Below are 15,260 nucleotides of genomic sequence, written 5' to 3'. Positions count from 1 at the left end.
AAATAAAAATCAGAAAGAGAAGTGACAATTGACTGTTTCTGCCTCTCTGTGTGTCTCTCATGAATAAGTAAATAAAATATTGAAAAAAATATATGAAACTACTACAAAAAATTGTATACTGACAAATTGGACAACCTAGAAGAAATGGATGAATTCCTAGAAACATTGAATTTTCCAAAACTGAATCAGGAAGAAATAGAAAATCTGAACAGATCAATTTTGATTTCTGGTAGTGAAATTGAATCAGTATGCAAATGACTACCAAAAACTAAATGTCCAGACCAGATGCATTTGCAGCTGAATTCTACCAGACGTTTAAAGAATTAATATCTATTGTCCTTAAAGTATCCCAAAAAACAGAAGAGGAAGGAAAGCTTCCAAATGCATTTATAAGGCCAGCATTACCCTGATACCAAAACCAAGACCCCACAAAAAAAAACTACGGGCCAGTATCCCTGATGAACATGATCCTCGACAAGATATTAGCAAACTGCTTTCAACAATATACCAAAATATTCACTGCAAGCAGGTGGGATTTCTTCCAGAGGTGCAAGGGACAATACGCACAAGGAAATATTATGCAGGCATTAAAAAGTATGAGATCATGCCATTTGAGACAACATGAATGGACCTGGAGGATGTAATGCTGAGTGAAATAAGTCAGAGAAAAACAAATAACATAGGATGTCACTCATAAGTGAAATCTAAAATAAATAAAATAAATCAGAATCAGACCTATAAATGAAAAGAACGAACTGATGGTTGCCAGAGGGGAGGGAAGGATGGACACTATGGCGAAGGGGAGCGGGAGATAGAGGTTTCCCGTTATAGAATGAATAAGTCATGGCAATAAAAGGTACAGCATAATGGGTAGTGATAGCGGTGATAATAGCGATGCTGTACTAGGGATGTACGGTAGCAGATGGTAGTTGCGTACGTGGCGAGCACAGCGTAACGTATAAGCTTGTTGAATCACTATGTTGTACACCTGAAACTAAGGTAATACTGTGTGTCAGCTGTACTCAGATAAAAACAAATGAATATAAATTATATGGTTCAAACAAGTACAAGCAGACTAATACATTTCCAATTCTAGGATATATGCTAAGTAGACTTTACTTATACCATATATCAATAGAGATCTTAATTTAGAGTTCTGATTATTAATACTGTAAGTTTTTGCCAATTTTATGTGAATTTTTAATGAGGAAATGTGAAATTTTAACTGATAATTTACCCATTGATTTATGAAGAATTAAATATGAGTAAACTTAAAATTTTCCTTTAGCTTCCTTAAATGTGGACAGTGGCAGTGTATGTTCTCTCAGACGTGTAGTTCTTTAAAACTCTTAAGAGACCAGCTCAGTGTATGATTTGATTGGCACTAGGGTAGAGCAGACCTTTAACTTGGTATTTCTGGTTCCTCAGAATGATGTATGTTCATCTCTGCACAGTTATATATGATCTTCATTACTAACTTGTATTTTATCTTGACAGAATCTTAGTGTCAATTGGTGAATCATTTGGGGTGAGTATTTTTGTTTTATGAAATAAAAGGACATGCACTGTAACTATAAAAGAAATTACAGATTTCTGTAATTTGAATTGACAAATGCTATTCAAACATCTCAGCAAGGCGTGTTGCATAAAATTTAGAAGACAGAGAAGACTTATTTTCAAATCAGATTTGATTTCAAATTATAATTGGTGAATTTCAAGGTGGTTTTCTAAACATCCTTTGAGATTATATAATACATTACATTTTTTTTTCCAAGCCATCAGTTCCTTGTCACTTGAGAGCCTCTACATGGGGACACTCATTATTCACAACATGGCCTCTTGCTTCCCTCAGAGCAAGAAGAGAAATAGGGGAAGAGAGAGGTATAGAGCAAAAGAGAAGTCACAGTCTTTTTTATAACTAATATTGGAAGTGATATTCCATCACTTTTATCGTATTTTTGTCAGAAGCAAGGTGACACTAGATCCAGCCCCACACATTCAGGGAAGGGAAGATTATGAGAGTGTAAAACCTAGGAGGTGAGGATTAGCGAGAGCCATTCTAGAGTCTGCCTACCTCACTGCCCCAATATAGCTAGAGAGGGATAATAGTTTGTACACTGAAAGACTGAGTGTTGAAATGTATGTACAAATAGTAAATCCTGTGACATTTAGCTCGAGATAGGCTGCAGGAATCAGGCTTCACAAAGGAGATGTGGGACCATGTAAGTAGGGTTGGATCTGGGAAACATATAGAGTAGTGGTCCTCAAACTTTTCTGCATGCTATAACCTCTAAAAGAATTGAGAAAATATCATATGAACTTACATATTTTAAAGCTGATAATGAAAAATTTTATAAACTTAATACCTAGACAGGATTTAATTTCATATTATTTATGTGCTCTAAATATATTTTTCATCAAAACCTGTTATCGTATTTAATTTTTAGAAAGTTACGTCATTTAGGGGCACCTGGGTAGCTCAGTCAGTTGAGCGTTTGACCCTGGATTTCTGCTCAGGTCCTGATCGCAGGTTTTTGAGATCAAGCCCTGCATCAGGCTCCGCACTCAGCTTGGAGTCTGCTTGAGATTTTTCTCTCTCCCTCTTCTTTGCCCCTCCCACTGCTCATGAGCGCACACATTTTCTCTCTAAAATAAATAAATAAAGTATTTTTTAAAAAGATTATTACATCATTTAATTTTAGAAAAGAAAGCTTAATTAGCAAAGCTAAATATCACTGCTTAATCAGTCAAATCAGACTTAATTTCTACTGACAATCTGGCTTCATTTTTTAGTTCAGATGAACATGTTCATACACATCCCTGAAGTTATCCCCTCACTCTAGTTCTAAAGTAGACAAGTAAGAAATAGCCTTTTTCCATGTGTTTGTCCCTTAGATAAAATAAGGTATTATGTCTTCTTTGGTGTTTATTACGAAAGCTTTCTTTACTCTGCTGTGACGAGGTTCTCCCTCAAGAGGTACAGATCTCAGGTCATCTCTATTAATAGTGAATGGACTCAGAGTCTTTTGATATTTGCTTTTTTATTTAAAAAACTTTGAATTAGCATTTAAATGAATACTATATCAGTAATGGTTTAAAATATATAAAGTAGGGCAGCCCATGTGGCTCAGCGGTTTAGCGCCGCCTTCAGTCGGGGGCATGATCCTAGAGACCCGGGATCGAGTCCCATGTCGGGCTCCCTGCGTGAAGCCTACTTCTCCCTCTGCCTGTGTCTTGGCCTCTCTCTCTCTTTCTCTCTCTGTGTCTCTCATGAATAAATAAATAAATAATCTTAAATATATATATATATATGTATATGTATATGTATAAACTATATGACTTGTCAACATAATATCCAAAGTGAGTCCAAAATTATTACTGCCTAGACATTTCACTTCCTATTAGATTCTTGTGATAGTCTCTCTGATTATGCCCACAAAGAAAACCAAACAAAACCTACAGTGTTCCAGAAAGCCAATCCAACTTTACATGCTTCTGAGAAGCAGCCCTGGTTTTGTGTGTAGGTGAGTTCCAAAAACAAGAAACCAGGGTTTTCAGAGTATTAGAGTTGTTGGAGGAAGTGGAGGAGCCTCATAGGGAGAGTCTGGGGGATATTTAATTGGGGCAGAGTTAGGTGTAGTTACACTGATTCTAAGATTTTTTCATCTCATTTGGTACAATAAAGCAATTAAAATGCAGATATTACCTCTGCCTGATTTTTGATACCCCTTAAACCAATAATTTTAAAAGGTTGCTAACTAAAATTAAAAGGTTGCTGGCATTCAGGGATTTCAAATAAAGAATTCTGTAATTCGTAGACTTCTGAGAAGTTCCAGAAAATAAATCAGATGGTGTGTAACAGCGACCGTGTGCTCAAAAGAAGTGCTGAAGGCAGCAACCCTCCTAAACCATTGAAAAAACTACGCTTTGATATCGAAGGATCAGATGAAGCAGATGGAAGGTAGGAACAGTTGTAGAATATTTTTTGACGTAGTTTTGGAATCTAGGTGAGGTTTGGTGGGGTGAGGTCCGGAGCCGATGACCAAGGAAGAATTCTTGAGACATCTTTGGTGCAGAATGGTGGTTTCATTAAAGCCTGGGGACAGGACCCGTGGGCAGGAAGTGCGCTGCCCCAGGCCTGGGAGGGGAGGCTGATTATATACCTGGGAGTTGGGAGGGGCTCTTGTTGGAAAAATGTCGCTGATTACCATCTAATAAAACCCGAGGCACGAGACCCTTCATATGTGTATCATGGGCCTTCGTCTTGGCGATGATCGCCAACACATATTTTGAGGGTTTAGAGATAAAGGAAATTTCTAGAGGAGTTTTTATCCATTAAAGTAGACTCAACGGGATCCTGGGGGTCGGGCTAAGATTGCCTTCTGCCCTGAGCAAAGTGTGAACATGGAGGCGGTTGAGTCCGTAGAGGAAGGTCCCTCTGCCTGGTTCAGGGACTTGTCAGTGTGCCGCCCCGGGCTTGCGCTTTGTCCTCTGTTCCCCCATCACTTTTCAGTAGCTGAGCCAGTCATATGGCGAACCCAGAGTGCCAGCTTCGCTCACCCTTTTATACCAATTTTATTTGGAAATTGTGAAGATTGCTCAAAAAATAGGATGAATCCCAAGGTTAAAACCATATAAATTATATATTATCTACTGAAGTTCATTGAATATATCAGATATTAACAATCTGATCTTTCAATAATCTTTTTCACAAAGCCATTGATAAAATTTTGTTATGATTAACCTGAGATTTTCAAATGCTTACTCTTGAAAAATATTAACTTTGTTAGAATCACTGACAAGATACAAAAGATTAGGGATCCCTGGGTGGTGCAGCGGTTTAGCGCCTGCCTTTGGCCCAGGGCGCGATCCTGGAGACCCGGGATCGAATCCCACGTCGGGCTCCCGGTGCATGGAGCCTGCTTCTCCCTCTGCCTGTGTCTCTGCCTCTCTCTCTCTCTCTCTCTCTCTCTCTCTCTCTCTGTGCCTATCATAAATAAATTTAAAAAATTTTTTTAAAAAAAGATTATAAATTTGTGATGGTTTATATTTTAGATGGTCTATAAACTTTTGAAAGTAAAAAGTTACTAAAATAAGAGTATAAGTCATTAAAACCACCATAGTTACTGAAAATTTGAGTTTTCCATTTATACATATACATATGAAATATTTTCCCTTTCTTAAATCTGCAGTAAACATCTCCCAGGGGAGTCTAAATTTCAACAGAAACTGGCAGAAATGAGTAAGTACTTATCATTTCACCCTATGGAAATGAAACTATTGTTTATATTGCAAAAAGCCTTTCCATGTTTTAAAGGAATAAGTACATGTAATTCCCTAAATTAGCACTCTTGCTTATGCACTTAAAATGTAATCCAATCAAGAATGTACTGTTTTCCCATAGACCTTTGTGGGTTAAATGTGTGATGCAAAATAAAGATGTTTGCCCTTTCTAAAATCTTTAGTGCAGGAATACCAAGAAGTGAAACCACATCTTCAACGTGAACGGCTGTGGTTAGAAGTACCTCAGGAGAGCAAAACTGTAATGAGGAACCCATAAGAGTTCTGTAAGAGGAACTCCTTGGAGATTGGGAAACGTCTTATAAAATTAGCATATAGGAACCTCGTCACCCTTATCTGAAGAATAATTTCTATTCCATTATTGAACTTCTCTAATTTGCAGTTTTTAAAACCATGTCAAACAAAAGTTTTCCATTACTGGAAATCAGAATTTTGACAAAGAGCACCAGGTCATTTTCCACGTTATGCAGAGTGACATAAGTTTGGGATGTTAAGGCAAATGTTAAGCTCCTCCAAGACTGTACAAGGTCGACCCAAGTCTAATAGATGGAAAGTACATGAAGAAGACACGTTCTGGCCGGGTTTTCCCTAAGGAAGGAGCTGTGGTAGTGCGGGTGACACTTCCCGACCCACTGACAGGAAGAATGGCTGGTACTGGGAAAGAAGACAGATATTTCGGAGATAATAAGTATTAAAACTATGTTTTCTAGGGCCTAGAACGACATATCAGTTGATATGTGACTTTTAAAAGGGGTCTTCTCTAACATGTGCCTGTAAATACAAATATAAAGTTTTTAAAAGAATGCTTTGATTTTTTTTAAGACTCTTATCTTTCTAGGTATGTTCTTTTGAAGAGAACAGTTAAAACTCAATATGCCAAGAGTTTAAATTCCTTGGTTATAAACGAATCTTTGTTTTGGATTTTACCTTGGCTGATAGACTCCCTTTATTTTAAATTAGTTCTGGCATTTCCACTCAGTACGTGAAAATAGACACAAATCTTATGACCAAAATGATGCTCTGAAAACATTTGGAAGCATTTGAAGCTCACAAATATGCATTTCCAAAGGAGCAGAAAGCTGTAAAAAATATGTCTATTTTCTTAGAGAAGAGTTCAGTTGCGTCATCCCATATTCTGCAGTGGCACGCTCAGCATGCTGGTGAGTTCCCGATGCCAGGCTAGGAGCTCTTCAGGTTCCCTCAGAGAATTCTTAGCAATCCAAAAAAGACCGTCACATGGAAAAGACCGTCACACGGGCGAGCTGGCACGGGGCGGGGGGCGGGGGGGGGGGTGCACACTTAGTATTTTCCTTCTCTTCCAAGTGTGACTTGGTGCTTCTTTGAAATGAAGAGCTTCTGCCCACCACTAAAACCGAGTTAAGGATTTTTAAATAAGTTTAAGGAAGTTCTCTGGGTTTGTCTGTGTTGTAATTAATACCGTACTTTTAAAATGTTCATGTCGAAATTAAATGAGCTGTGTCCCCAAGCACCAGGGAAGATTGCTTGCTTTGTGAAGAGCCTTCTGCTCGGCCACCGGGCCAGACCCAGCCTCCTGATGTCTGCAGAGCTGGGCACACCTCGGAGGGTCCGAGGCCGTCTTTTACGTAGAGAAGAACACATTAGAATCCCCGTTTTTATCTCCTTTTTCATGTTTGTTTGGGTTGACCATGTTTTATTATTTCTACACAAGCATACCTGGTATACTTTATACATGCATAATTAGGTGGTACATGCTTGGGAAAAAAAATTACACGATAAAAAATTTGGAAGCCACTGCTTTGGCAGGCCCTGAGCTCCATCGACTTGGCACGAGCGTAACGTGTATGGCAGCCCTTACGCACCGCACCTAGCGCCATCAGTGCTACTAACCTCTCTTCATCCTCTTTCCTCTAACATCTTCCAGCATCCACCCGAACGCGAATGCAGAAGCAAAAACTGAATGATAGCATGGATACATCAAACAGAGAAGAGAAATGAGGGTCCCGGACCTGTGTGGGCACCGCGTCCGCCTCTGGCCTCATGGTCTCGCACAGATCACACCGTGCGACTCTCCCAGTTCTGTTTACGGCCACACTGAGTACCTGTCTTCGGCTCTTCTGACGGATGTCAAGTGTGCCCAGGGGCTTGCGTGTGGTGTGCGTGCAGGGGATTCCTAAGCCATTTGCAATGGCTTGTAGTAAGTAGAATATACATTGTTATTGCACAAGATTGAGAATCTTGTGTAAATACCGCCATTTAAAAAGTTGTAGTGAATGTTTCCATTTCCAAAGTATAATTGCTCTGCTCTACACACGGGGAGGATGCCCTGGGATGGCAGTCCGAACAACCCAGGCCTATTTGAGTACTTTGTCTTTTCTTGTGGCATATATGTGATGTTTGCTATTATTTTTATTAATTTATATTTATATATTTTTTAATTTAACATGAACGCCCTTAGAATATGTGTCCTGCCTTCCAAATGCAATTTGGCTGACTACTCCCCCTTTGCCCAAATGATCCCGAACTTCTCTGCTAAAACAGATATTAGAAACTAGAAAAAAAAAATCACTAATTTTTACACATTAGATTTTAGTTTACTAACGGAATCTGATGTACTGTGTTGCTTGTTTTATAAATTTTAGTTTTTAAATACAAGCAGAAAAACAAAGTGTAAACAAATGATGTTGTCATACTACTGATACAGATTTCATACCTCAGGACTTGTAAGAATTTATTGATCCTTTTCTGCATCCAACTCATGCTTTAAAATAGTACTCTTGGCTTTTATGCCATTCAGATCACTGAATTCATGAAGTACCCATCTAGTACCTGGAAAATCAGGTGTTCAGTTAGAGCTGCGCTGTAGAGGACCCTCAGACAGTATATTCCAAGTGCACTTTCTAATATTTCTGGGTCCTGAAGAATCAAGATATAAAATAACTTTATTCCACAAACAGACTGTTAACTATCGGAGCCTTAATTTTTCTCTTCGAGGTTTGTGTAATTGCATCTCAGCAATTATTCTGCTCTCCTAAATTTGGGAAGGGATGTGTTTTCTCTGGAATTGTACATGTCTTCCATGTATCTCTGGAACTGGCAATTGTTTTTTTTTTTTTTTTTTTTTTAAGTCAGTATGGTCTAACACTGGCATATTCAAAGCCACATCGTTTCTATTCCAAAATTGCAAGTAGTCAAAGGTCTTTGGGTTAGGCACTCATGTTTCTGATTTTTTGCAAAAGCCTCAAGTGAAAACAGCTGTTTTAGAAAAAGAGGCGCTTCCCCCCCACCCCGACACCTAAAGGTGTATTTAAACTATCTTGTGTGATTAACTTATTTAGAGATGGTATAATTTAAAATAGGTGATATTTAAGGTAGCATCAGCTAGCTTTTAGGAAAATCACTTTGTCTAAACTCAGAGTTCTTTTTAAAAAGAAATCTGGTCTTACTTGTTAGAAAATGAAATTTTATTTTGCGCTCAGTTAAGTTTCAAACTTATTTTTGGCAGTTATCTTGATAACAAAGGCACTAGGAAGCTTTCTCCCATTTCCTCATTAATTTCTGCATGAATATCATACAAATCAGTTAGCTTTTAGGTCAAGGGCTACCATATTTCTGGATCTTTTGCTAATAAGAGTTCATATTAGAGTTAGTGCCAGAATTTTAGGAACTTCAGAGATTGTGTATTAAGATTTCTTAAATAATTATCTTCAGATAATGCTTTATTGCTTTTTGTATTGGTTAAAACTGTACATTTAAAATTGCTATGTTACTATTTTCTACAATTAATAGTTTGTCTATTTTAAAATAAATTAGTTGTTAAGAGTCTTAATGGTCTGATGTATTCTTTGTATCAAGTGCACTAATGTTCTCTTCTGTATCCAAGTTCTCTCCTGGTGTTTCATCGTTGTTATTGTTATTATTATTTTTAAGATTTTATTTATTTGACACAGAGAGCACACAAGCAGAGGGAGCTGTAGGCAGGGGGAGAGGGAGATGCAGGCTCCCCACTGAGCGGGGAGCCCGATGTGGGGGCTCCATCCCAGGACCCGGGGATCCTGACCTGAGCCGAAGGCAGACATCTAACCAAGAGCCACCCAGGGGCCCGTCTCATCCATTCTTAGCCTTTAATTGGCTTCATATGCTGATGGTCCCCAAATTGATTTCCCCATCCTGACCTCCCTCATGGAGGTCCAAGCCCTCAGAGCCAGTAGAACTCTTGACTCTCACTCCCTTCCCCCACTCCCTGAATTCGCAAAATAGAAACCAAAATCAGGCTAAGCACCTTGTTTCTACCCCAGTCTTTCCCCATTTTACTAAACACTTACTGGTCAAGCCAAACTCCTCAGAGCCATTTATCCGCTTTTCTTGAGAGCGCTGTTTAGACTCCTCACTAGTCTCCGTGATCCCTCCCTTTCCTCCCCACCTTTGAACATACAAGCAAGAATGATTCCTTCAAAACAGAAATCGATCCCCACTGCTCCTCGGGGTGGGTGTGGGGCACCTCGCGGGCCTGGGAAGGGGCCCTGTGCGCCTCGCCTTCCCTCCCAGCTCCTTGCCCCTGCCCCCTGGGCTTCAGCCCACTGCCCTCTCTCCCTCCTGCCAGGCCTGGCCCCCCTCCCGCTCTCAACTTGCTCTGACGCCTTCTGTCTGGAGAGCTCTTCTGGAATTTTGCCTGGCTGGTTCCTTCCCGTCCCGGGGCCCATCCGCTCAGAGGCCTGCCTTGACCACACGCCGCCGGCCTTCCCGGGCACTACTCTCCTTCAGGAGCGGAGGGCGGGCCTCTGCCAGCCTCCCTCCCCAGGTGGGCGCGTCAGTTGGCTGCTCTCACGGCTCTGGCACCTGGAGGAGGCTGTTTTCAAAACCAGAGTGGACTTTGCGTGTTTTCCCAAGTATATGGAGACAAAAATCATATTCTCTTCCTCTTTTCATTTGTCCTGTACTGAGTGCCTCCCACTGCCGGGCGCGGTTCTAAGTCGGGGTGCAGCAGGGGTTGGATGAGGCCAAGGTCCCCATCTCTGCGGAGCCTGCCGCGTAGGGAAGAGAGCAAGGAAGAAACCAGGAGCCCACAGGGCGTCAGGCGAGGGGACGTGGCGAGGACCCGGGAGGTGCGCCGGGGTCAGGAGGGGCTCCCAGGGGTCTCTGAGCCAAGCCTGGAAAGAGGCAAGGAAGCAGGGCAAGCCATGGAGGGAGGCGGCGGGCAGAGTAGAAGAGCCCGACGGGCCGGGGGCCGCAGGGGCTGCAGGAGCCACAGGGCGTCAGGAGCGTGAGAAGCAAGAGTCTCCCTTCATCTAATGCAGAGTCTGTATTAAAGGCTTTTCCTCAAAAAAAAAAAAAAAAAAAAATAAGATAAAGGCTTTTCCTCCCAAGCATCCTATATATATACATACAGAAATATGTGAGATACACATACACGTATCTCACAGGTCCACAGTCTTTTATCTGCGATTCTGAAATCCCAAAGGCTTAAAACCCCAAGTGGTCTGTGTGTTTGGTGACAAAAGTCACGTGGCATCTAGAGTGTATCTAAACTGACTTGCGCTATTTACAACCTGCATCCCATTTAGTAAGAATATTGTTTCCCTACAAAAATATTAATACATTGGTTTTGGGGATGGAACCGAGGTACCCTGTGGTATACGTACCTACCGTGTGTGCTAAACCCCAGAAAAAGTAGGTGGTGTATCTGGCACCGAGGGTTTCAGGTAAGGTATTACCTTGAACTTCGGTAATAACGATCGCTCAGCAACAGGGTGGAAAGTGAAATCGTCTCCTAAAACAGCAGCATATTCATTCCTAAAGGAAGCAAGGCAAAGGGCTGGGAGCAGGACAAGCAGAAGGCAGACGTCAGCGGTCAGCGTGCATGTGGGATGGGGACCTTGGGGCAGAACCGAGCAGCCCTGGGGACGCTGGAGGATGTCAGTCTGCGTGACAGTGGCCACTTCCAGAGACTCCGTATTCCGGTGGTCAAAGCTCTTACAGTCAGAAGAACTGTTCAGGTTCCTTTATTCGCGTTCTTCTCCTTACAGTTTTCAGGTGCGGGTGGTGGGGAGGGAGACCCCACAGACTGGCTCTGTCACTATCTGGGTGACTTCAGGGAGACCCGCCCGTCAAAGCAGATTGTCGTCCCTCACTTGTGGGCTAGTGTGCACGGCGTCAGTAAGGCTTCATTCGGTAGAATGTTCCTTTGGACACGTGTATTCTGCAGGACAGCAGGAAGCCCTGCCTGTAGGAATACCAAGTTTCCACCACCAGTGAGCACCTTACTAGAAATGTAACCTGGTTATACTGTGTAATGTCCCAGCGCAGTGAAAACCACCTTTTTATTTTTAAATGCATTTTTTAAAAAGATTTTACTTATTTATTCATGATAGAGAGAGAGGCAGAGACACAGGCCGAGGGAGAAGCAGGCTCCCGGCGAGGAGCCCGATGCAGGACTCGATCCCGAGACCCTGGAGTCACGACCCGAGCCAAAAACATGCTCAACCACGGAGCCACCCAGGGATCCCCGAAAACAACCTCTTTTAACATGAGGCTGGATACTCTTGGAAACCTTTTTCCGCGTTATTTTAGGAGAGTCTCCGCACGGGCATGGACAGGTGAGGTGGTGAGCGTGAAAGGTCAGTTGATCCCACAGACCAACATCGCTTATTTCCTCAGCAGAAAGTACGTGATTTTACCTGAATTAGTGAGACAGAATGGGTATGGCTCCTGTCTTTGCGTCGTGGCGAAGACTCAGAAATAACAGGTACGGGTTCTCCTTTTGCTCTGCCGTTTGTTTCCCCGTCCGTTGTAATAACAGCATGAAGAGGGCTAATGAGACAAACGCCAAACGCCAGACAGGACCGTGCAGTTTGTCACGGTTCCCGCTTCCTTAGCCCGGGCCGGGGATCCCCGCCTCTGAGTAACGCCCTGGCAGGGCCTTGAAGGCCGAGCCGAGGACACGGGTTCACCTTCCCCAAGTGCCCCCTCACAAGCCTGTCCGCAGCCGGCGTGGCTGTGCCGCCCTGACGCCGCCCTGGGGGAGGGGGGAGGGGGCCGCGCCCCTGGCCGCCCGTGAGCACAGGAGGGACTTGGGGACGAGCATCCCCGCTGACCTGGAGGGAGACGAAGGCCTCCTCCGTCCGCTGCAGGGTCGTGATGCTAGAGCACCTGCCCCCACGTCCCTAACTTGGAGCAGCGAGGCTGCCGGGACTCTACAAACGCTGCTAGGGTTGTGACCCCTCCCCAGGAGGGTGCGAGCGGTTCTCTTCAGGGGCGCCCCCCCCCACCCCGGGAGCTCTTTCTCCCCGGGACGCCCAGGCCTTGAGGGTCACAGCGCGACTCCCCTACTCGGCCAAACAGCGCAGTTCCCTGGGGAGCTTTCTAAACGTCTTGGATCCGAATCCTTAAACCTGTTTTCAGCGGGAGTTGCACAGGTGCTGCTGCTGGCCAGATGCCACGGAGCGAGACGGAGCAGCGCAAACCCGCACTAGCGAAGCTGAGGAAATCTAAAACAATCCACCCAACCCTCAACATCCGTCCTCTGGCAGCGGGGCTACCCCCCGGCCCCCGCGCAGTTCAGCGACGGGCAGGCCGTTTCCCCTGCCTGTTTCCTTTCAGTGTTCCGACAGGAGAGGATGTCGCGGAACAAAGAGGCATCTAGAAGCTTCTCAAGAGCCGGCAGAAATGGGCAGGAAAGGAAGAGGTGGTTTGGGGAGACGTCACGAAGTGGTGAAGGCGCAGGTGAGCGCCAGCGAGCACGAGGAGGAGGGAGGAGCCAGCAGTGCAGGGGAGGAGGGGGAGGGGGAGGAGGGCGGAGCCAGCCGCGCAGGGGAGGAGGAGGAGGAGGAGGAGGGCGGAGCCAGCAGGGGAGGAGGAGGAGGGAGGAGGAGGGAGGAGGAGGAGGGAGGAGGAGGGCGGCCAGCAGCGCAGGGGAGGAGGAGGAGGAGGAGGGCGGCCAGCAGCGCAGGGGAGGAGGAGGAGGGAGGAGGAGGGCGGAGCCAGCAGGGGAGGAGGAGGAGGGAGGAGGAGGAGGGAGGAGGAGGGAGGAGGAGGGCGGCCAGCAGCGCAGGGGAGGAGGAGGAGGGAGGAGGAGGGCGGAGCCAGCCACGCAGGGGAGGAGGGGGAGGGGGAGGGCGGAGGAGGGCGGAGCCAGCCGCGCCAGCCGGCTGTCGTGACCCCGCCCGGAGTCGCCGTGGTGGGCCCGCGGGCGCCGCCGTCCAGTCCCGAGTGGGCCGCGGGCCCGAGGGCAGTGGCGGGTGGCGCAGGAGGCCCGCTAGGATCCCGCGGGGGGGCGGCCCGTGACGTGGGCTGGCGGCCTCTGGGCTGCGCGGGGCCTCGCGGTCAGGAGCAGCCGCGGGCAAGGACACGAACCGCGACTCGGTTAGACGCCGGGGTCCAGGGTGGGCCCTGCGGGTCGGGGCGCTGCTTCGCAAACAGCCGCCGTCAGGTGGATCGACGGGACCGAAGAGACGCTAAGGTCGATGGACTTTTGCGGCTGCTCAGGAATTTCTGAGGCGACACGCGTCCGTCCTATTATCTGCAAACAAGCGCTTTATTATCAAATAGTTGGGCGTCAGGCCCGGGTTTCTAATCCCGAAGGGCGTCTGCACGTGGGACCTGGTGGACCGGGCATGAGAGCGCGGAACGGCTGGGGCCCCGGGCCGCTCGCTGTTGCCCGCCCTGCTGTGCCCCGCCCTGCCCCGCCTCGGCCTGGGGAGGCCTGGGGAGGCCGGCGGGGCGCGGGGGGCCCGGGGCGGGGCCCGTCCTGGGGCCCGGGGCTCAGCGCCGCTGCGCACGAGGCCGAGGCGGCCGGAGGCCACCCCGTAAGGCGAGGGAAGGGCCCTGCTGGCCGTCCCGCCGCCTGGTGACAGCGTAAGGGCTCCGGTGGACGGACGCCAAGGTGGGTCCTTGGGGCTCCGGCCGTCCCCGCCGCTGCTTGGAGCCAGCTGGGGCCGGGGGGGGCGCGGCGGGACGGGGGCGGGGGGGTCAGCAGCGCGGCGTCCGGCTCCGGCGTCTCGGGGGAGGACGGGGTCGCGGCGACGCCCGGCGGCTCAGTTCTTGAAGGCCCCCACCCGGCTGGCTCTGCTGATGAAGTTCTTGAGCAGGTCGTGGTCCATCTCCGCGAAGCCCGACGTCTGCGTCACCACAGTCAGGTGGTTTATGCAGAACCTGAAGCAGAACTCCTCTAGGTCCTAGGACGACAACGACACCGACCGCGTGTGACCGCGGCGCCGCGGGGCACCCACCTGACACGCGGGGAGACGGCGCGTGAGCGCCCGGGGAGCCCCCGACCCGCGGCCTGGCGGGGGCAGGTGCCGTGTGGCCGCGGCCTGCGCCTCCGCTGCCACCCCCGACGGCAGCAGCGCGGTCCCGTCGGCCCCGGCGAGCCTGCCCCGCTTCCGCAGGCGCGTGCGTGTGCGCGTGCGTGAAGCACTGCCTGCGGGTGACCCATGTGGGTGTGTGGGTCTGTGTGGGGCACTGTCTGCCCCACTTCTGTGGGTGGTGTCGAGTGTGTCGGTGTGTGAGACACTGCCCTCAGGTGACCCGTGTGTGTGTGTCTGGGTGTGTGTGTATGTGTGAGGCCCTGCCCGCGAGTGACCTGTGTGCTTGCGTACGTGTGAGGCACTGCCTGCCCCACTTGCACGGGCAGCACCGTGTGTGTGAGGTACTGCCCGCGGGTGACCCATGTGGGTGTGGGGGGGGCACTGCCTGCCCCACTTGTGTGGGCGGCGCCGTGTCAGTGTGTGAGGCACTGCCCTCTGGTGACCCGTGGGTGTGGGTGTGTGTGCGCGCGTGTGAGGCATTGCCCTCTGGTGACCCATGGGGGGGGCACTGCCTGCCTCACTTCTGCGGACAGTGCCGTGTGTCTGTGTGTCAGTGTGTGAGGCACTGCCCTCGGGTGACCCGCGTGTGGGTGTGTGGGTGTGAGGCACCGCCCTGGGCGCTCCGCGTGGGCTCTGCGCCCACCCACGTGCGCGCGTCGGCGGGCAGCTGCTTCT

At 47.6% G+C, this 15,260-nt stretch overlaps 2 protein-coding genes across 23 annotated transcripts in view; one reads left to right on the top strand and one right to left on the bottom strand.

The window, feature by feature from the left end:
• Window positions 1-9,109, top strand: part of RB1 (RB transcriptional corepressor 1) — a 145,340-nt gene extending 136,231 nt beyond the window's left edge. Inside the window, exons 24-27 of one of the 4 annotated variants that reach the window (XM_025478314.3) lie at window positions 1,498-1,528; window positions 3,819-3,961; window positions 5,193-5,242; window positions 7,205-9,109. In XM_025478314.3, the coding sequence (XP_025334099.3) occupies window positions 1,498-1,528; window positions 3,819-3,961; window positions 5,193-5,242; window positions 7,205-7,278 (298 nt within the window). In that variant the 3' untranslated portion in view covers window positions 7,279-9,109. Of the gene's footprint in view, window positions 1-1,497; window positions 1,529-3,818; window positions 3,962-5,192; window positions 5,243-6,261; window positions 6,338-6,407; window positions 6,574-7,204 lie in introns of those variants that run through there. The other 3 variants (XM_049099222.1, XM_049099220.1, XM_049099221.1) reach the window with 3 other exon arrangements.
• The window catches only part of RCBTB2 (RCC1 and BTB domain containing protein 2), a 45,397-nt gene continuing 38,517 nt past the window's right edge, over window positions 8,381-15,260 (bottom strand). For 16 of the 19 annotated variants that reach the window (XM_025478326.3, XM_025478319.3, XM_049099223.1 and 13 more), the window contains 3 exons: window positions 13,633-14,453; window positions 11,958-12,090; window positions 8,381-11,503 (listed from right to left, as the gene is read on the bottom strand). In XM_025478326.3, the coding sequence (XP_025334111.1) occupies window positions 14,313-14,453 (141 nt within the window). In that variant the 3' untranslated portion in view covers window positions 8,381-11,503; window positions 11,958-12,090; window positions 13,633-14,312. The remainder of the gene's footprint in view (window positions 11,504-11,957; window positions 12,091-13,632; window positions 14,454-15,260) is intronic. The other 3 variants (XM_049099224.1, XM_049099225.1, XM_025478315.3) reach the window with 3 other exon arrangements.

The sequence above is a fragment of the Canis lupus genome, chromosome 22, assembly GCF_003254725.2.
Source record: "Canis lupus dingo isolate Sandy chromosome 22, ASM325472v2, whole genome shotgun sequence".
In the NCBI taxonomy this organism is placed as follows: Eukaryota; Metazoa; Chordata; class Mammalia; order Carnivora; family Canidae; genus Canis; species Canis lupus.
The sequence above is the reverse complement of the archived record's forward strand: the minus strand, read 5'-3'. Positions and strand labels throughout refer to the sequence as shown.